Below are 24,035 nucleotides of genomic sequence, written 5' to 3'. Positions count from 1 at the left end.
GGAGTTTCCGAGTAGGTAAGATCGTTATTAGGTCTTGCCATTGCTGATTTCTTCTTATAGAATGCGTATCTCGTATGCGTATGCGTATAGAACTCGTAACTTAATTAAAGGAATTAAAAATATTTGTCCAAGCTTACATAACAATATGTAAATAGTAAACCGTCAATGAAGTTATGACATTGACTTTGGAATCAGCGGTAACGATTCATTTATTGTTTTTCAAGTTGTAACGCATGACGATGAACGCGGTGCACTTGGAAGTGTAGAAAGAGAAAGGAAACTTGTCCAAAAGTGGGTAATGTTTTTGCTGTTCTTAGTGTTCTCGTTGTATAGACCGGCGCGCGCATGATTCACCGTGCGCGTGGGCCGAAGCTTATTGTATTCGCTCGTCTCTACACTAGATAACATTGACGTTTTTTTTTTCTTTATCTACAACATAACGTAAGGAGTCTATGATTCATTGCACCTGTAGCTAATTTTAGCTAAGTATATTCAAACTTTCTTTTTCATTGGCACGATACTATGTAGTGTGCTTTAAAAGATAGAGAATCATATTGCAAACGTTATTAACATTATTGACAATGGACTGACTGAATCCTTCATTAAGTTCTTTATTGTTATCACTATACTGTTATTTACCTTCCACCTTCCTCTTTAAATGAAAAAAAAGCTTTTAGAACTTTTTTACTTACTCTGACATTGTGTGTAGAGGTGTTTTATCAAGTGGTTCGAGTTGATTGTCGGCTTATAAAGACACGTATGATATAAACTTTTTATTTGTGACACGACGTTAGAACAACGTTGTATTCTCAGAAATATATATTTTAGTTTGTCAAAGGACTGTCTCATTTCAATCATAGACAGAGAGAATCATACTATCTTTGTCTTACACTAGTACTAGCAACCAAAAGAAAAGGATGAGTATAGTTTTCCTGGTTCTTACTGACTGACAAATTGGTTTGACCAACTATATTACATAATCGAATTTAAACTGTCGTGACTCATACTTATATTAAACTGATTTTACGGTATGACATGTTTCGGAGTCAGCTATATACTCGCTTAGGTAGTTGCTCGGAACTCATTTTTAATATATTTATATCAGTTTACTTATCATCGATCGGTAGAGGGATATAAGTTCAGATGGCAGTTACAGACGCTTTTTAAAAATCTAGTTTCTATGATATCTTAGAACTAGTTTGCCACGTGAGCGTTAACTCTGTGGTTGAGGAGGAAGAACAAGATAATCTTTTTCATAGACACCTTCTGGTCACGATTATCTGACACTAGATTCCTATGGAAAGCTTCTTGAGTCCTTAAAGTTCATAGCTGCTTTAAATGCTGGTATTTAGCTTTTGACCTTTAGGAGATCGATACACATTGAGCCGACGAAGGCGATGTCGCAAACATGAGCATTGTGGCGGCGCAGCACAGATCGAGCTTTCTCACCGTGGCATTGTAATATCCATTCACCTCGCCGCGACGCTCAACCGAGCAAATATAACACTGTTTAAATAATATAACGGGCCGATGCTAATTGATTATCAACAACAAATAATTGTATGATATATGTAATTATCAAAAGATAATTTTCTGGTGTCATAATTTCATACAACGACGGTGACAAACAAACCAATTTATGATAAACTTAAGTGCTAAGCGATTTGTTGGTTATAGAAAAAACTTGTGCAATCATACATTTGAATTTGTTATTAGTATTTAGATAAATACGTGACACTAACTTGCGTGCTGACTACATTTAACTCGTACATTAAGCTGTATCGTAAAAGCTTAGGCCTTTTCCTATCGCATGCTGAAGTGGGGTCAATATTCCGTTATGCAACAAGCCCGATGCATCGGGAAGCTTCCACGAATCAGGCATTAAAAAAACTACTCATTTAACCTGGTTTATTGACATAAGCAAGTACTGATCCATCTCGGGTCTTGTTTAACAGGCTAATCCTAGCAAGACCGATATCAGCAGGGGGAGTCCAGGAGACTTGCCCAAGTAGGCGACTTAGATCATTTTTATAAAAAGTGCCAAAATCTAAGTCTATTTTTTTTAATGCATGATGTCATGTCAAGAATAGGCACCATTATAAATAGGTGATATACCTAGCTAATTTAAACACCTAATTCATTCTTATGAATACCCTACTTATTACAAAATGCTACAATTAGCGGTAGATCATGTTTCAAGATCAACAGATAAAACACGCAGGAAGTAAAACTGGCCCGGTAGCGCGACTGGGTGGTTTCACGCGTTTATACGCTTTTACTTCATAAAATCTGCAATATTCATTAAAATACCTACATTAATATTAAGGTCAATAAACAACTACCTAGTATTTTCTAAATACGTTAAGTTAAAGGAACCACCTCCTTGGCCTACATAAAAGTAACTAGATAAACAAATCGAAGTAAGTTAAAACAAAAAGGCGCAAATGCAATCAATAACAAACTCATCCAATCCTAATGTTAAGTAACTTACGGGCTCCCTTATTTCCATCACATGTGAAACATTGGTCACCGCTGTTTCGTAGCAAGGGGGTTAGGCTGGCACACATGCATTATTCAAGACTCATTCCTATTCAACGCCGACAGGCCACCCGATAAAAACTTCTCGTTTGACAAGCCAACGCCAGCACCCTTTGTACTTACGTCATGTCCTATGTCTTCTACGCTAAACTAACTGTTGTAGAACAACTTAAACGCGTGACAATTACGTCTCAGAATTATTTATGAGCTGCTAAACATAACTTTTTCCATTATTTCTGTAGCTTTTCGGAGTTTCCATTTAATTTACAAACGGCTTTGTATGAAGATTAGAAGAGGTCAAGTAGGTATGTTTGCTTTGCATACATAGAGAAGGAAGGATACAGTTGTTTTATTTTAATATGGACATGTTTTCCGCAATACACAATTTCTCTAACATAAAAATAAAAATATAATATCCGGAAATCATTCTTGTCTTGTGAAAACAACATTTCTAGAAACGATAGAATAATGTTTATTGGGACTAGCCCACCCCCTATCTCGCAAAATAGGCGCAAAGCAAGTCGTCAAGTTGCGGAAAATCGCCCGAACTACAATACAATACAATAATGTTTACTGTTTAAATGCGCTTTCACTGAAGAGGGGGCTAACGCAAAATTGTAGTTTTAATACTGAATATATACATTTTAAACAAGGGCATGAATAAATTCACACGGAAACTAATATTTGCAAGGGCAAAACCTTAAAAGGTTGAAGTTGTCTCGGTAGAAAAAAATCACAAAACATGTCTAATTTTCATTTATTTTTAGTTGTATATCGTTTTCCTGCATACCATGGCAGTATAATTTTAGTATAAAATAGCTAATGATATAGCCGATGGATCTGATGAGACTATCGGTGCCATATGGTACCATATTTTGTATGGAAAAATTAAAAAAATATATAAGCTTTATATGACCTAAAATTACTGCGAAAACAAATTCTGAGGCCTAAAAACGTTCAGTCCATAAATAGAATTATATTTTCAGAGTTATTCAGGTAAAACATTAAAACCCGCGCGATCGCCATTTTTTCCGTCGCAAGTTTGGGCGCCATGCGCCATATCTTTTGTGACCTTCTAATTTCCTGGCTTTACTATTGTTTTTATTAATAGCAGTCATTAATATGTACATAGAATAGTGCGATGAGCTATGGATGACGCATCAGAGTAGAGGTTAAAGATCAAATAGTTTTAACAATCCTTCGACAAGGCGGCACAGGCGAGGCGGAGCAAAAGCTCAACACTTCCAATCGACTCGTGATCGATTCGGCCTACTTACACTCAACAAGTTAGTTTCGACTTAATGACTCTATTTTAACATTATTACACGTTCAAATATGTTTATCTCGTATAGAACAATCGTTTTCTCGAATCTTTTCGGACGTTTAACTAATAAAAGGCTATGAAATATTGTTTATGCAAAGAATATTCGTATTCGCCGAATATTTTAAGGATGATTGTATTTTTTCTTATAAATATCGAAACCAAATTAATGCTTTTACGTATGTTTTATTCAAAAAATCTAAATCAACACACAAAAATCCAATCTATCGGCTAGCATGGAAAAACAACTCGGTGTGTTGTATTGAAAACCTGTGCCACTCTAGCCTTTAGTGAAGAATTAAGAAAATATTTTCAAGCTAAGTGAAAATAAGGCTTTCAGGGAACATAAATTTTCTTTTATTTCATGCTAAACTTGATTAAGCCTATTATTACAGTATAAGTCCATATAAAAAAATATATTGCTTTTATTAATTAATACTGCTTTAGTTCGTTGGCAGTTGGTTTCAATGAAATGAAATTCACCTAAGTACATGAGAGAGACATTACGGAATACAAATTATAAATGTTAAATTTGATATATTTCAAAGCATAAATTTACCAGCCATCATCACATTTTCTCAAACTTATAATTTAACGAAGTTCTACTAGACAATAATAAATATATCCACTTAATATCACGTTATCGATGGTATTGATTACTACCGGAATGAATATGGAACAGGGTAATTATTGGTTGTAGAATGATATCGTCGGAAGTTGTGGGAATGGTGACCGTTGTTGGCACAGTGCCCGCAAACTGCTGACGCCTTTACTGTTGCGCGATGACTGTCCACAGTTAAGGATTTATTTAATTCGAATTTATTCCTGTTTACTTCACGCGATCGACCGAAAAGACACCATCACAATATGTCCTTTACCGATTAAATTTAGGTAGGTAGGTTGATTTGCTTCGTTAATCGTTTACCTATATTTGAAGATCATTCACAATGTAATTATACTTTACTGAACTATAATAGTGAATACAAAAATAAATAAAAAGCGGAAAAAGCAATGCTCCGTAGAAATACAATATATGCATTATGTACTAACTTCAAATAAGTATATCACATTTCCGTCTATATATTTACGTTTTAAAAAACACGCAGTGATGTTGATGTTTCTAACTCGGTTAAGCTAGTTCAGTATTTACAAACTCTTGAGCACTGTCTATAATTTATTATAATAAACGCTTTTCACCTACGCAATTAATTTTATAACAGAGTTGAGAATATTGCGACCGACTTTTCAACTTAGTTAATATTGCCCCGACTAGCGCCACATAGTATTTTGATGTTTAACCTCTTGTGCAGCGGATAATGGTAACGTTAGTAAACTCTCTCTTGTTATGCAAATAGTTTACAGTGGTAACAATTCTTCATGAATGCAAGTGCACCTTATAATGACCCGCATAGTAAATGCTACCGGTGATTGTTGGTGTTGCAACTTACAACCCTGCGTGGATCGTGCCGCGGGCGGCGGCGGTCTCACAGCTACTCATTTTCTAATTATCTACCACTAGCAATTCCATTAGCAAATTCATTGCGCGATAAAATACCTAGCAGAAGTCATTAGGTTCTACCTGGTACTAGAACTTTGTTTTAGAAATAGTTAATCAAAGCATTTCATTACATCCATACATTTAGGTATGTGTTCTTTACAATTATGCAGAGCGATATATAAAATCATTTATTAAAATTACGAAATACTTATATGTTAAATAAAATAAAATATAGGTATCGCTGAACAAGGGATCTGGTCTACACCTTTATCTGACTAAGCGGTAATGCGTCACACCGGAGAAAAAGAAACGTAAATGGCAAATCAACAGAACAGCACGCATCTAGGCACTCATAAATATGGACATGTGTCGCAAGAACCTTGTTTTTTAGCATTTGTACGTATGTTGCGAGGTAGGAATTCTGCTAATCGTCGCTGGCAACATTTTGCGCATGCCATGGATGTTGTTGCTGCGGTAAATGAGTATAATTTAACCGCAAAGCAGCCTCCTTCACTCGGCTAACAGAAGGGCCTACTGAGATGGTAATATCAATTAATTAACAACCTACTACTGTAAACGTAATTGGTTATGAACCTACTGTTAAAATTAAAAAGCATTTAATAATGAATAAAGTAAAGTAAAGCCTCCTTCTTAATGCAAAATATTGGATTGTAGTGAAGTAGTGTTCATTGTTAAGGTCTCATCCTAATAGCGGTGCAGGACTGCAGGTGTTATCGGGCCGGGCGTCGCCCACGCGCCCGCTCGAGTAAATCACCAAACACGCGCTCGCGCCGACGCCGCGCCGCCGCCACAATCTATGCAAATCGCGGGCTCAAACTTATTGCTCTCGCCTCGACTCCTTTCCAAATGCATACTAAATAGCTCACCAACCACGCCAGCCTTTGTTCCAAGTTTTTCACTTAACCTCCTATGCCTCATTTGTTTATGTTATGGAGAAAATGTTAAACACCTACTTACAAACTAAGTAAGTATAGGTACATATTAATAGTTTGTGGATAATTTATTTAATAATTGTTATTTTTAATTATGGTAGGTAACATCGTTAGTAGCTCAGTTATAGGTTTTACTCTGAGTAGCTTGCATACATTCCCATGGCGTTCTTGGAATAAGACACAGAATGTAACAAGAGCTGCTGCTCCCGTTCTTCCGCATAGATGCTACTCGCATTGCGATCCAATTATACCTGATACTGAAGAGAAATATTATTGCACTGATTTACTACCATGGCGAGGTGTAATTACTGTGAGAATCTCGACCGGTTTTATAGATCAGAGTATTTTTATATATGGTAATGCACAATATATCGCACGCACTCCTAATTATACTATAGTTAATTGTTCTTATCTCGGACTTAGTCGTGGTCATTTAATTCCTGTGAATTAAAATAATCGCGGACTATTTTGCGATAGATATTTCTATGAAAGAAGGGCAAACAATTATTTATAATAGGTAAAGCTAATAAATTAATAATGCTATGTATATAATATCCCCTCGTCAGATTGTCCAACCTATTAAAAGGCTTTACGTATCTCGGTAACTAATAGATACAATTAGATTTATGGCGTAGTATGTGAAATTTAATATAGGTATTATATGTATATGTATATGGAGGATTACTTGTTAAATAATTAAAACTCAAACTACGTATGTACATATATGAATGGGAGCCCCTCCATAAATAGCATAATTCTTAGAGCTATACTATATTACAACAAATACTTAAAACTAGTTGTAATTTAGTCTGTCCGCTTCACAGATAAAATTATAACATTACAAAAGATAGTACGAAACTTACAATCCATTCAATCCTTGTACATATTACAACATTAATATCTTTTCGTATTATATTGTTCGAGTGTTTATTGAATACTAGCGAAATGCCCATTTTTTAAACGCCAGACCATCATTGTTGACGCAATAATTATTGTATGTACAGTCGACGTCAAAGATATGTTTACACTTTTGCACCTTATGCCTTTGTAATAAGGCGAAAAATGTAAACATATCTTTGACGTCGACTGTACATAGTTAAATAAATACACCATCGAGTGTAGTGAAGTGGATGAGTGATTATTAAAAGTTTTCAGTTCACATTAATATTTACATACTACATTTAACGTGAAACATTATAGGATTTATAGGTAACATTTTAAAATTTTGTATTTTTTTCATATTATTATATTTACTACGTTGTAAAATATATACTTAGATATAAAACATTTGACTCCCCAATATCGCCAATTCAGCTGCCGATTTATTATAGTGAACGTTTATGAAATACACCTTTTGCAATATTTCTTAGCGAAGCATATGAAACTATTGAAACCGTTCTTGAGCTGTTCTATATGGCTTAACTGATTTCAAAGCACTCAAGATGTTCTGAACAAACTTGTTGCACGCTAAGAGCGTACCCAACATAGTCATAAACTTAGTTAATCCCTCTGTCGGCAACATCTCCGAGGCCGGCTTCAGTGCAGTTCAAATTGATTCAATTATCAATGCACCTTGATCTTGCTTGAGATCGAAGATTTCCTTAACACAACACATACCTCCATGGAGATTGTCTAACTTAGCAGCACACGCGCACTCAGCCTTCAATCGGTAAGCTAATTCAATAAACCACTATTAATTACTTAAAAGTATCTCCAAAACAATTTTTCATATCTGAAATCAGAATATGATTTGAATTCACATGGTTACGTTATGAACTCACGCACTGTGCTTTGAAGTTGTCGTGAATTCATTGTTTTTAACGCACTAGTGGAGTATTGAACCACAATAGGAAATACACGAGCTCACGTCCAGTCAAAGCAAGCCATTGAATATTAATGTAATTTTGTATGAGATTTTTTTGAGTGATATGATGTAGTGGAAATATCATCAAAGTATATTGAGTTGAGAGTATTTGAAGTGGAGATACGCGAATTGACGACGCTCTTACTACATGTTTAGTGTTAATTCTGCAACGTACAGTCGCCATCAGATATATCGGAGCGGCCAAGGTGTTCATAATATCTGAACACGCGCCCTAACGCCTTGACAATAGAGGCGTGTTCAGATATTTGTGAGCGCCTTGGCCGTTCTGATATATCTGATGGCGACTGTACATATGTGACGTTCCACGGGAAAAGGTACCTTATGAGGGTTTCTAGTTTCGGAGATATGAAATGTTTTGTAAAGAGGTGAAAAAATGCTCAATTTTTTTTTATTGTGTGATCTGAAACCTTAATGCGTAACGTTTGTTTACCTGTTTTTATTTTTGTTATAAGTTAGTTATAAGCCTAGTAATGTCGTCTCAGAGTTTAGTAGAAAAGGTACCTTATGGAAAAAAGATTGAAAATTCCCAAAAAAACTAGTCAATACGGGAAAAGAAGTTTGGTAGTGAACTGTATTAGCATTCTGCAAAACTAATTTGATAATTTCAGTTCTGGTCGGGGGGCCTAGCAAATATTATAACCGTACATAGACCGACATCACAAATCCAAGTAGCCTGCTATTATACCAAAGTTACTCTCGTCAAGTCTTTCTTAACTAGAGTAATCTTCATTTGGTTTGGTCGCATGCAATAAATCAGCCATTGGTTTGCTGAAAAATGCCAATACCCGACGCATTACCTTATGGAATATCTGAGGTCATTGAACCTCAATGCCGCTTATCTTCAATAGCAACCGAAATATATTATTGATAAGAAATAGACGATTTATACCATCTTAACCCCAAAATATTATTAGTTTATCCTAACTGTTCCATCATCATCATGCCTCATCATGTAACTTGATCACAAGGTACCTTTTCATTACATACAAATTATTGGTCTTTTTTAAGATTATTATGACGAAGAACTAATTAAATTTGGGGCAGTTTAATGTAAATTAATATTTTCTATTCATAAAACATAAACTGTAATATGATTGATATTTTGTAGTGATGTATTATTAGATTTATTTCCATAAGGTACCTTTTCGTAAATGTATGGAGCAAATACTGTTATTGTTATGTAAGTTTAAAGTGGCATAAGGGGTTAAATATAGTATTTAGTTGGGGTTTTAGGATTTATTTCATTTGAATGACAGAATTTCTTTCATATGTGCTCAGAAAAATTGATTGTGTGTCACATTAAAAGTAAAAATATTCAATTTTGTGATTTTATATGAAAAAGTCAGAAAATACATTTTCACCTCTAAATCGGTATTGTTTTTTGCTTAAACTGTCTGTCAGTGTCGTTTTCTAATAGATAAAATTTAAATCTTGAGAGCTCATTGCAATCAATCGTGAAAATTAAATAAAACTTTAATTTCAAGAGATTGGTTAGTATACACATAAATCAGTCGATATCAAAAGTTTCTATTTGCATTACAGAACAAGTCGCAATATTTTTTTAATCTCAGATATATAAGGTATTATTATTTGTAGTCAACTATGTAACTTACTTCAGGAACATAGTTTTTTAGGCGGCTAAACTTAAAACTTCTCTATCGTATAGTTGCTCATTTCACAACATTGTTTTCAAAAAAACATATCTCTGTAACTACGCAACCTAGAAGGTTGATCTTTTGTGTTATCGATAGCTTATTTAGTGTAGATTACTGGGGTATGCATAACTCCATACCCGCCATAAGGTACCTTTGACCGTGGGACGTCACATATGTGTTGCTTCGTTTGATGTTAGTGTTTATATCAAATTAAGAGTGAGACGTGAATGGGTAGGTACTTACATAGGACCTACATAGTCAGCGTAGTGTATCTGCTCGGCTATCGTATCTGTTACGTCAGTTCTTTTTGCAATGTGATTTCAGATTTGCGATGGCCTGTCAATTTATTTTATTTGTTAATTTATAATCATTTTTATTATTTATTTTTATTTTATTTCGGAGGCATTTTCAATGTGCCTATGCCTATACATTATAGCAGAAGCGATGGAGTCTGACCGGAGCCGTCCGTGTCCGCGAAGAGCCGACCGGCTTGCGGCCGTACAAATGTGAAATGCGCGCAGCCTCCGTTCGGCCGTTCGGTGGGAATCGTACATATTATAGCGCGGGATTCGTTCTGTTTAATTCCTCTCTGATTCGGAACTCAGATCTCCAAAAAAGTTGGTAACTAGGTATTTATATCCATCTCCAGGTAAAACTTATAAAGTTAATCACCATGAGTTTACTAATTACCTTAATAATTAATTGTTCTTACCGGGATTCGAACCCAGAATTTCCAGCTTAGTAGGCAGGTTAAGTTACATAGGCTAGATGATCAATAGGGTAAAAGTGGGATAGATGCCGAAGGGGGATACATGCCTCACTTTACACGTAGCAACCTGTGCGAACAATAGGTCTGCGATTTTTAGTTTAAATTAGGGCTCGCGGTCGTGTCCGGGTTTCGTGTACACGTGTTCGGTACCCGTTTCCGAACTACACGTACACGGTTTTCTGACCCGTTCTACACGTGTAGTCGTGCACACGTGTAATTAAGATCCGTGTATCCGGGTACCCGTGTACCCGTGTACACGGTGAAACGGACCTTGAATACACGCGGGCCTAACCCGTCCTTGGCGTGTAGCGGAGATTGTAGTAATGTATATATGGATGTTCAATGTGATTGATATGTGTTGTACCAATTTAATTTATTTTTCACCTCAGCAGCTCGAACAAGGGTACTTTGCTAACAGTGAGCAAAATGCGATTTTGTTAAAGGAAAATATATATTCCGTTCGTGGTAGTTTCAGTCAGAGATGGGCAAAATTCATTTGAATGACGAATTACGAATGAGAATTACCAAATCATTCGCGAATGACGAATAATTTTTTCGAATGATCATTCGTGTTCAATTCATTCGCGAATAATTTATTCGGCGAATAAAATAGCCAACGAATAAATTATTCGCGAATAATTTATTCGCGAATATTAATCTCACCATAATTATTTAGATTAAAAATGATTCGAATAATGCCCAACTCTGGTTTCAGTAAGCATAACTATCTACTTTTGTATTAAATAATCATTTAGGTTTATATAACACTTTAAACTCTCGCGTTTTGTACACATAATTACACAAACGGGTCTACCGCGATATATTTTCATTGTTTTTACCTTTAATTCCGACGTTTCAGCTGAGTTGCACCAGCTGTGGTCACGGAAAGACTGACGTCCCAACAAATGGTAACATGGTGGTGGTGGTATTTAGGTTTACTTTAATTATCAAAAAACTACATCAATGAAGAAACTGAAATACCAACAATGAAGTCAACGGTTACTGAGATATTGTTAATTTTAATCTTATGATTATTGAAACAAATTGTACTTACCTACCTATTATTGACATTACAAATCAATCCAGTAAAACTGCAAAGTAGGTAATCGAATCTTCCTAACCTTCCACATATTCAATCGTATGTCTTCATAGCACGAATCTCCGCTACACGAGAGTGAAGGGTCGAACCGGCGGGTAAATAAGATCCGTTATTTCGTGTATCCGTGTACCCGTGTACACGGGTACCCGTGTAAACGTTTCCGAATCCGGGCGGGTTCGTGTAGTTCGGGTTCTTAAGCCCGGCGGGCTTAAGAACACGGGTACCCGTGTCAGCGTGTAACACGTGTATCGGGAGCTCTAGTTTAAATGCAAGCTTGCCCCCTCCCTCCCGCCATTTAGTGCCGAGCGCTCCGAGGGGATGGACGTATTGCGAGCTATGACACGGGAAACATATTGCACGACGAAAACTTCGTGGATTTGCATTACGTTAAATCTTTGCGCGCTCGGAACTTTTGATGTGATAGGGTAAGTATTTATATTGTTGTTATTGTGGTCTGTATATGTCTTGAATTATTATTTTATAATGTTAATTAAGTACTTTTTAACACGACTTATTTATTTAAATATAGGGCGTCTATCCCATCGTTAAAGGATTCATGCCCTAGTTTTTGTGAGTATAGATGCCCTTAAGGAAATCTATCCTACCCTGAAGGGCATCTATCCGTCATTGTATTGTAATAAAAATATTTTCCATTTTTATACAGATGCCACGAAAGTATGTGAAAAAAGCCGGGGCGTGACCGTACGGACTGTGGACAGAAGAGGCTCTTCAAGCCGTCTTTCAAGACCTTAAAGATAACAAATATATAATGTCCCATAAATGAAGTATCTCAACGTTACGGAATTCCATCTAGGACTTTAAGAAGACGTTTCGCAAAACAAGCTTTAATGGTGCCATTCAGCTAACATTGAATAAAGTATTATAAAATCAAAATATTCTTTGATTTATTTCTTAGGGCAACTACCCCCCGGGTCAAATTATGTCTGGGGCATCTAACCCATACAGTAGGCATGTATCCTCTCACGTAAGGTTTTTTTGTTACATTCATTATTTAACAACGAACATCCACAGAATCAAATTATCTCAATAAGTTTCTTCGTTAATACATGGACTAATAATAAAAAATGTTTGAGGCTATTCCAAGCTTATCTTCTGCATAATAATTGGACATTTGAAAAAGTGGGGCAACTATCCCACTTTTACTAGATACCGTAAAACGGGGTGAGTAGGTTTCGCGGGGAGAGGTGAATTATGAATGGGGAGAGAAGGTTTGAGAGGGGGGTGAGAAGGGATTTTAAGGCTACTGCTACAAAAATAATGTATTACAATTTAAAACGGAGCTATAGTAATACGCATAAAAAAAAAATCCATCCAACAATCTTCCAAAATCACCTTTGTGAAATGAGATGAAAACCCCTCTCACCCCAAATACGAGGCACTACGGGGTGAGGTGTGTTTTCCTCTTTATCGTCAAAGTTATGAAATGGAACTACCCAAAATAAAATAAAAACTAAAATACAAACGTCCGGAACACTTATTATATACACCATTCGGTTTTCATATGTAAAAATAAAATGTTATCGAGGTTTGAATTTCAGTTTTGACCCTACTCACCCCATTTTACGGTACTGTCAGTTACCGGTCTTAATCGTCGATCTTTCCAAATGGAATGAAATTGGAGTTCATTTGCCGCCATTTCTTATCTCTTTAAGTTGCATCGGTGCGATGCGGCCAGTGCAACAGTTCCGCGCTAACGCCTTCGTTTACGCCATAGGTGCAATCTAGCCACGCTTTTTATGAAATTAGTTAGGTTATGGTTTGAGTATACAAGTTTTTATATTGGAACAGGCATGTGCCAATCTCTTATACCTACCCACTTCCACGTTTCCGATTAAGCTGAAATTTATGTATATCTACCTACTTGCCGTAAAATGTAAAAATGCAATGTAATGATACCACTAATCTGGTTGAACGACGGAGACCGAAGGGAATGGTCATAGAAGTTCTACAAACTAATTACCTACATCACTGAAATTATTAGGATTTGTGCTCGTTAGAATCGTCTTGACGAGTGGTAAATGACTGTTTTAAGAAAAGTATAGTAAGCGATCATATTTAGTTTTGAAAATGAGTTTTTTGACAAAAACTATTAATGTTGGTTTAGGCCTCGTTAAGTTATGTTATATCAAACACTAGCGACCCGCCCCGGCTTCTCACGGGTTACACTAAACCTTAAGAAATTATACACCTATACCTTCCTCAAGTATCACTCTATTGAGAGATGAAAACCGCATGAAAATCTGTTCAGTAGTTTTCGAGTTTATCGCGAACATACATACCTACACACAAACGCCGCGGGGGACTTTCGTTTTATAAGGTGTAGTGATCAAATTCCTCCTGATTTTGTCCTGCTTATTTAAATAACCCTAATAAGAATTAATTTTACATGTAGCAGTGTGGTATTTTAAAACAATCGCAACAAAAGGTTGTATTAAACATCTTTACATTAATGTATGGAATAATTCTACAAAAAATGCTACAGATTTTATATATTTGCACTCGATCACTTGACAAGTAATGTCGTGTGACATATTACTTTATATTCAAGCAGGCGGGCGTACGGGCGTCGGCATACGACATTATTTACATATACGCCGTTGTTCCGGGGCTCATTCATGGCCCGGCTCGCTCAGAGCGCGCTGATTTATCACCTTAATTTCATAAGTATCTCTTTGTTACCATGGCGTCTATATTATATTTGAGTAATATTGCGCCTATAACTCAGACCCAAGTAAAGGAGGATACGCCGGAACACTCCCGCCAACGCGGTACTCCCTTATTAAGAAAACTAGTTGAATCTTAGTGGGAAAACAATTGGCTATCCGCTACCCGTAAACAGTTACCCGTTAATGATAACAACGTATTTAAATTCGGGAAAATTGATAGTTAATTCGAATAAATAACTGAACGTTGTGGTATATCGTCTGATTCATCTGGCACTAATTCGTCGCTTTGTATTAAATTAGATACCTATCTTTTGTATTCACATTTGCAAAGTAAAATGTATTGTTCAGATCACTTAAACACACATGTATTGATTAGATAAAAGTTATGCCGTTTAATTCGTTGCCTCTAGGTACTTTTATTTTATGAAATTATGATCCACTCTGTACCTATTCGTATAAATTAATAAAGGTAAAAAGAAAACTAACAAATTAGCCACGAATAAAAAATAACATTTATGGGATAAAATACATACTAGCATACATAAATATAATACTCGTACCAATTGTACTAAATGTATATTATGTATATATATAAATATAACAAGTGCAAAAATTAAAAAGATACAAAAAGGGGTAAGGTATTTTAGGTAATAAAAATAAAGCGTATTAAGCATTATATTTATTTTAATATGTATTTATGTATTAAAACAATAAAATACTTAATACACAATTGAATTATATGTTAGAGAAAGTAATTTAAAGCGAATGCATCCAATGTTTTAAATCATTATACCGGGTGTGGCCTGTAACACGGGCAACAAATTAAACTGTAGGCAAATGGCGTACACACCTTTAGCCTATGCTCGGCTAGATGGCGTGACGACACCGTTTCATATTTAACAATTTTAACACGTAGATATCAGTGAATGAACATTTGTCAAAATGATATAAAAATAATAAAATCATTTATCCATATATATACATTTTTTTGATAATTTTATACGTTTTCATTTTGAGTTTTAGTCGTGTGTCGATAGATGGCAGTAAATTTACTGTGACTACAAAATTTACTATGCCCGGCCCCTCTATACTATCTATTCTCTTTGCTGTAGGCTATAGGTACTCACCAACATTTGAACTGACCAACATTTTGTTTAGCGACTTTTAAAAATAGCTTGTGTTCTGATTTTTAGTACACTTTAAAATTTATTCTGACGTAATGTATTGCGTATTTTGTTATGTTTAAGGCGTAACAAACAAGCAACATCGATTACAATGATAATGGCGTACATTGAAGATAATATTTAATTTGTAAGATAATATGTACCATAATTTTTAAAAGTTATAGAACAAAAGTGTGGCCGTTTAAGGAGTACAATTTATGTTTTAATTATTTGCTCGTGTTACAGCCCACACCCGTGATATGCTATAATTGCTATCACTACAACGACAGTAAAGTTTTAATCGCGCGTAATATTGTAAGATTTGTAAGACGAGCTACATTCACCAAGAATATTGCAATCGGAGTCTTAATTCGCAGCTGGCGAAGCGACCGCGATGATTCATTTACTAAGTTTAGTAGATAATGTGTCTTTGTACTCTATTGTTACGTTATAAAGTTGAGAACTACGTGACAATAATAACGTTACGTCTTTACGATCGGTATTATAAATGAAGTTGGCAGAATTCTCTTCGTGACTCGGTAGAGTGCTTATGTTTATTTTTCACTACGTGGTTTCCACACATCTAAGAAACACTGACATCATTGACAGTGTAACATCCTAAAATCCAAGTTTAATATTTTTTAATTATTTATTAGTATACACTAAGTATACGTAATTGAGCGTAATTATGAGAGTACAATTTTGTTAATTTATCTACCTTTATATATTAAAATAACTAGGTAATATAACAGCAATTATAATAGTTGTGTATTTGACATCTAGAATTTATTCAACGTTATCTATTATATATATCCTCAATTTACTTTACATACATCCAACCCTAATTGGCATAAATACATAGACGTTTGAACCTAGATTAAATTAATTATACGTCCAGCTTACTTAATGGCACAAAAGTAATACCGTCACGATTTACACTTAGCCATTCTCTAACATAGGGGTTGGAATACATACTTGTAAGTCTCTCACTCTGGCATTAACTTACCACTGGTCTTCTCTTTATACTGCATACGCAAAACATTAATAAAAATCGCACTACTACTTAAAACCATTTACAGCAACACTACTCCGGTTAACAATAAACATAAAATACCTATAGTTTCTATGTCATTATTGATCTCTCTATCAGATAAATATTCAGTCAGCGAATTAATAAAACTCCTTGCTATTTTCTGGCACATGAATGGTGAGTTGCGTCTATTGAATAATTAATAGAAAGGGGGCGACCAAATTTGTGGACTAAGTATTTGTCAAGCGGATAAATAGGTATTCACCAACATTTAAAAAAAATCATAATTTGAGTTGAAAAACAAAGTTAGAAACATTGCAGGACCGGCTGATTTGAGCAAAGCGAGTACCTACTGAACGGTCAACCAAAAATTAATTAACATACTTTGGCGCGAAACCCTCGACCGTTGCTCGGACGAGGTGCGGTGGCGCCGCGAGCTCACAGGTGGCTCGGCCCACCCCGCCTGCATAGGGCGGAGGGGTGCCAATATTAACTGGAACCAAAATTATTTTTCCATCATCCCGCTATGCCTATAACCTCTCTTCGTTCAATTAAGTATATTCCTGAAGGGAAGTTATTCCAATTGCAGATTAGTAAATCACAGGAAGGGTTGTAATCGCAAACTTATAAAAATTCATGTTCTGTGAAAACACGCTATTTTTATTATTATAGATTCTAAAACGGACACGCGATATCAAGGGGCCGACAGTATTAAATTGCCGGAATTATTCTGTCGTTGATATTAAATGCATTCCTATTTTAGAAGTCTCAGATCGCGTGCACCTGTGCCAGGCGCTACATAAACAGTGGACGGCACATATTAATTTTTTGGCCGTTTTCAAGGAATATTGTGCATTTTATTTGCAAATTGGGAGTCTTTCTATGCATGTCGCTCATACTCGCATATTAGTGCGAGCGAGATGTATAAAGTAAGTTACGCAGATAGTTACAATACAACCAGTACAATTGAGACGTCCACTCATATAAAAGTGGTAGAGATTATAGACCCTACGCTAGGTTCTTGGCTCAAAGCTCATTGCATATACATATTACCGTAAAATGCTGCAACTTTGCCATTTAAGCTCAATTTTGCCTATTTCGTTTCAATTACGACCTCTCTAATTTACTTAGTTTTTTCTTGTTTTTTACCATTTGGTAGTAATTTTCATTATTCTGGCAACACATATTTCATTTTTTACAATGGTATCTCCATTGTTGCTCCGCCAGTTACGCATCATAAGTCGGAATGAGTGGCAGCATTTTTTTCGTGTCTCGTAACTTTTGGAATTTTGTCTACAAAAAAGGTGATTTTTGAGAAGTGGTAATGTCCCAGGCTAAGTAAAGACTGTCTATTTTCCGTAAGTTTAATATTTTCAAGAAAAGGACATGATTTCAGCATAATAACGTACTAGGCAATATTGGGCAGTGTTTTAGAAACTTGAATGACACAATTTTGCCTGGGTCTAGAGCTGTCACTAGCTGGGTTTTATAAATGTACAGAAAAGAGTAAAAATAAGCTTGCCTAAACTGCTTAAATGAGTTTATTTATTACAAGCTTTTTATTAACTTGCAACGTTTGTCAAATCTTGCAAGTCGATTTTCACCAACTTTCAGTGTGTGTATGTAGATCTGCTGACAATGCAATAATTAACTAACGTTAACAAAAAAATTGATTGTTTGTTGATTATTTTGTAACTAAAATATAAATATATTTTTTTAATAATTATCTTTTTTTTGGCACAACCCTACAGTTAACGATATTTTTGTATAGAAATTTTGTGGAACCTGCTACAACTTTACCTATTGCCTGTGAAAAAAAAGTATTAAGCTTATGGCAATAATTTGACTGCCAAGGACAAGCACAATGTCTCATGCACACGAGTAAATACTTACTTACTTACTTACTTGGTTGGCGCGGTGACCCAAAATGAGTCTTGGCCTCCAATATTATTACAAATAGCAACACATTATTTATTGAGATATCCGTCTAGGCAAAGTTACGTCTTAGGCCTACAACTTTGCCTGCCACTTTGATTGCTTGTAAATCGGAAATACAGTATGATTAGGTAATGAGATTTGAGTCTTATCTGGCAAGGCATAGGGTATGTTTTCCGACTAATACTCATTAAACTCATAATGAAAAATAGGTTCACAGATATAAGAAAAAAACGTCAAAATCCAGGCAAAGTTGCAGTATTTTACGGTACCAAAAATGAGATCGACAAGACGAGAGTTGACTGTGAAATTTACTTTACATATTTATGTTAATTAGAAGACGAACACTTACTTCGAAAAATATAATAATAGCGAGTGCACGGCAGTGAAATCAAATTGAGATCATTTTGTAAAGTTTTAATCGGTCTCTTGGACTCAAGACGGTTTTGTATAAAAAAATATAATGCAAAATATCTAAACGTACATTTAGGTAATATTTTTTTCATAATTAGAAAGGATTCATAATAGTGATGATATTAAAAAAAATCACAATAATAATCGATCTCGGCCGCCACGCAATACACTAAACATAAGTACTATCTACTCCTATTTATGCAGAATAGTTTGATCATAACGAGACCCCAGCGAGTTGATACGAGGGTCCCGGTTATTGCGGACACTTGTCATATTATCACAATGCGAGTGGGGGCACCAACGATGCTTTATTATTTTAATTATTGCACGTTCACGATGCGCTCTTTGTTAGACAACCGCGCCAGAGAGATTGCTTTAATGCGAAGCTGAATTAGTCACTCGCATATGTTTGTTTTCATTCAACTGTAAAACAAAATAAAGTTCTTACACTGTAATCATGTGTAGCTGTAGTGTTGTTAATTTTAGAAAGTTACGCATGAACATCATGAATGCCTATTACCTAAAATTAGAAATTTGTTAATTAGTTAAGTTTTGTAACTCTACTTTGTTTTAACTTTTAATCTGTTTTTTGTACTTGCATATCAGTAATTAGTTATACATTCAGCACCTAATTAATTGTTTACGTATCGAAGTATGTAATAAGACTAATAAATTAATAACTCTTGGTAAAAAAAAATCGAATGGTAGCCGTCAGTTGTACGTCAGTGTATCGAAAAGCCTTTACAAACATAGGTACATTTTCTCAAAAAAATCTTGCACGAGAGCTTGAAAAAATCGGGCAAGTGCGAGTCGGACTCGCGCACGAAGGGTTCCGTGCCATATAAAAAAAAAAACAAAAAAAAAGCAAAAAAAAAACGGTCACCCATCCAAGTACTGACCACTCCCGACGTTGCTTAACTTTGGTCAAAAATCACGTTTGTTGTATGGGAGCCCCATTTAAATCTTTATTTTATTCTGTTTTTAGTATTTGTTGTTATAGCGGCAACAGAAATACATCATCTGTGAAAATTTCAACTGTCTAGCTATCACGGTTCGTGAGATACAGCCTGGTGACAGACGGACGGACGGACGGACGGACGGACAGCAAAGTCTTAGTAATAGGGTCCCGTTTTACCCTTTGGGTACGGAACCCTAAAAATAAAACATCGATAAACATGTTACCGATCAGCGTCTTAAAATCATAACGCAAGTAATGCAAATCAAATGCAAATCTACACATAGGCATACTCTATGTTTACTTTTTTTTTACGACCGACCAAATAAAAACTAAGATTGACGGCTCGATTCGGAAAATGAATTAGATTTCTACTAGACTTCAACAAGTTACGATACGGATAATTTAAAGATATTTGTAAGATAGATATGTCAAATTTGACGTTTCCGCGATTCTGGAGGTCCTCTTGAACGATTTCGACAAGTTATGACTTAGATATCCAAGTCACATCTAGTCGATATCTAATGTAGATCTAGTTGATCTCTAAATCGTCTCAAGATCTTGTGATTAACTCGAAATCCGAATAGGCCTGATAGTATAGGTACAACTACGTCAATGAAAACTGAAAATTATAGTGATATTCCCAAAGCATTTTTATTCGTCACGTTCATAATTCAAATTAAACATGAGATTTTTAGCATGTAAGTATAAGTAAATCCAGTTTACCTGTAGATATGAAATTATAAATATTTTACGGAACTGTCTTTCCTATTTTGCCATTAAAACAGACTAAAAGTTAAAAAAAATCTAAAATTACAACCCCGTCTTAACATACATTACATTGCGCACAAATATCGTTATTAAAATTATTTTAATAACAGGGTTTGTGCGCAATGTAATGATGTTATACTAAAACGCATATAAATTCGTTTTAGTATAACAGCACAATGCACGAAGCGAGTTTGCTTTTAACGATATGTTTTGTCAACAGCTGCGGTTTGTTGACGCGACATGGGATTACTTGTAAATCAACGTAGATCGGGGTTAACTAAAGTTAGAAATGAAACTCTTCGTAGGCAAATATTTCATAGTTGTATATGTAGATAACCCAATGAGTAGGATACAGCAACTGCCCGATTCGAACTTTAAGACACGTCAATTAATAGATCTAGAAACGATATGGATTAGATATGTCAGTGTAAAATGTGACGTTTCTTCAAACAAAAACGTCACTTTTGACACTGACACGTCTAATCATATCGTTTCTAGGTCTATTAATTATTATTGACGTATCTTAAAGTTCGAATCGGGCCGCAAATCACAGAAATTTGACAAGATGGATGCAGTGAAAAAAAATCGTGCTTATAGCTACAACATTACTAAACTAAACAATATTACGATTACGAGTACATTACACTAATACTTTCTATTATTTTGCTTCATATAATGGCATATGCATACCTACTCGTTGTTATATGCATACATGTTATTACTTATTTAGTGTAATAAAACCTACATGAAAAAATGCGAATACTTTCACTATCACCGTGTCAGCGTCTTTCATGGATTTTCACCTTAACGCAACGCGGAGGGCGGGCGGCCGCATACTTTACTCTCTCCACTCCCGTTCTTCATAACGAAATTCTCCATTTTGATATTTTTATATTATATTTATAAACATCTCGTACCTGCATATTTCTACCAGTAAATATGAAAATTTTTCGAATGCCTACGAGCTTGGCTCTTGGATCTTGAGGGAACAAAGCTTCTTCGGTATTGAGATATTACGGAGTTCGGAACGCTTCGACTCCACTTTTATGTATTTTATTGTGTTAAATATTTCGGATTTATCCTCGACCCATGCGACTTGCGAGTTTTTCTAACGTTTTCAACTATTCACTCATAAATTATACAAACAGGAAAGTAAAAGATTAAATTGTTGTCAATTGACGTACTATCAATGCAAAGTAACCACAATAGGTACAAAATGGAAGTTTACAGTGTGAGCATCCGAAACGGTAAACAAACAAATCGTCTGACGTAAGAGGCTCAAGAGACGCTGGCACAAGCTATTATAAGTCGGCCCTTCATGATTTAAGAATAATATAAGATGTGTTGGGATTACTACGTAAAAGTTGAAGTTATGAAATTTTTAAAAGCACGTTTAATAGCACACACTGACACGCAAGTAACATTAGTTTTAACAACATGTTTATCTGTCGCTAGCTTATTTAATTATTTATTTATACCTTTTATAAGCTAAACGATATAAGTATGATTTATACTTACAGCAAAACCTGATAAATACCTTCCTTTTGGTAAAAAAAAATAATAAAAATATCGTGTGCTTTGTTTCAGCGAGCGGCGCGCTCGCAGCCGGCACCATTGCGTCTCCGTGGAGCACGGCGGCCGGCGCGCCCGACACCAACGGATCGGGCGGCGCCGATGCCAAGCACCTCGACGTTGGCGACGCGAGCGATGATGAAAAGGTACAAATCCAGGATATCAGCGAGCGCTATGAGCTATTTTATTACTTAAAAGCCACACTATCTAAGGACGCGGACTGGACGCGGTCGTGCGCAATGTATGTATGCTTGCGTCCATGTTGCGGCCTAAGAGGCTAACAATTTTTAATACTACACTTGACCACTGATAATAATTATCCACTACTCGAGCTACTGCGTATACGTACCAACGATATCTATAAATTTTTCAGAATTTGGTTTTTATAAAATAAATTACCTTCTTGGTACGGAAGCTTGAAAATAGCGGCCGTTAAATCGATAAAGGTAATAGTCTAATATGTTGTGAGGTCACGAATGCCAACATCATCGCGAAATAGAATATATAAAGTCAATATTACGTTTTTTTGACCTAAGTCATCTTCCTCGCGTTGTCCCGGCATTTTGCCACGGCTCATGGGAGCCTGGGGTCCGCTTGACAACTAATCCCAAGAATTGGCGTAGGCACTAGTATTTACGAAAGCGACTGCCATCTGACCTTCCAACCCAGAGAGAGGGTAAACTAGGCTTTATTGGGATTAGTCCGATTTCCTCACGATGTTTTCCTTCACCGAAAAGCGACTGGTAAATATCAAATGATAGGTATTTCGTACATAAGTTCCAAAAACTCATTGGTACGAGCCGCGGTTTGAACCCGCGACCTCCAGATTGAAAGTCGCACGCTCTTACCGCTAGGCCACCAGCGCTTCTTTCTTTCTTCTTCCCTTCTTCTTTCTTCTTTTTTTTCTTTCCTTTTTTTATTTCTTTTTCTTTGGCGTTTCTTTGACCTAAGTGTTAGTAATAAATAATAAAAGCTGTACATTATCTCTGAAAGTTTGAGAGTCTGCAAGTTCACGCCAGGCTCGATTTTTTTATTTTATTTGAGAAGATTAACCTCAATATCTTTTAATTGTTAAATTTAACCAGTTAAATCAAATTGATTGAGTAATTCTAAGTAATAATGAAGCATCTTAAAATTATAGGCCAATATTAACTCGCCGTTTAGAATAAACCAGAAACTACGTTTCGAGTGGTTTCAAGGAACCATGATTCACGATGTTTTCATTGGTTGGGCCGAGTCGAAGGCGAAATGTTATTTTTATTTTCTTTTGAGAATAGAGGCAAGCCATTAATTACAATCACGCACTCTGCCTTGCCGCGTCTGAATATGTTAGCAATATCGACAGACATACGGTCGTACGTCTGGTCCATATAAAAGCCGATTTCGTAATATCACGATGGGACATATTTAAAACATTGTTTATATTCTTTACCCAGGACTTGTCAGCAGCTGATGCGGAGGGTGTATGGAGTCCCGACATCGAACAAAGTTTTCAAGAAGCACTCGCCATTTACCCCCCATGTGGAAGACGCAAGATTATTCTCTCGGATGAGGGCAAGATGTACGGTGAGTCCGGACATGCATCTGAACCGTAGGCTTATCTACAGCTACACCCTAAGTATCATCCCTCCCTCGTTTCTCATTCGTAATAGAGGTGTCGCAATACATTATACGCTTCATATAGCCATTATTATAATGCGATATCAAGGCCGTTTCGCCCAAAGTGAACAATGGATATGGCACGAGACAAAAGCCAAGGTATTGATGTCAGCCGACAAAGCGGTTTGCTC

General features: G+C 35.8%; 1 protein-coding gene across 2 annotated transcripts in view; it reads left to right on the top strand.

Moving 5' to 3' along the window:
• Positions 1-24,035, top strand: part of LOC134806505 (protein scalloped) — a 65,363-nt gene that overhangs the window by 25,120 nt on the left and 16,208 nt on the right. For both annotated transcript variants that reach the window (XM_063779786.1, XM_063779788.1), the window contains exons 3-4: positions 22,261-22,391; positions 23,682-23,811. In XM_063779786.1, coding sequence (XP_063635856.1) covers positions 22,261-22,391; positions 23,682-23,811 — 261 coding nt within the window. The remainder of the gene's footprint in view (positions 1-22,260; positions 22,392-23,681; positions 23,812-24,035) is intronic.

This window comes from Cydia splendana, chromosome 3, assembly GCF_910591565.1.
Source record: "Cydia splendana chromosome 3, ilCydSple1.2, whole genome shotgun sequence".
Taxonomy (NCBI): Eukaryota; Metazoa; Arthropoda; class Insecta; order Lepidoptera; family Tortricidae; genus Cydia; species Cydia splendana.
Note: the sequence above shows the minus strand (reverse complement) of the source record. Positions and strands in the feature narration are given on the sequence as shown.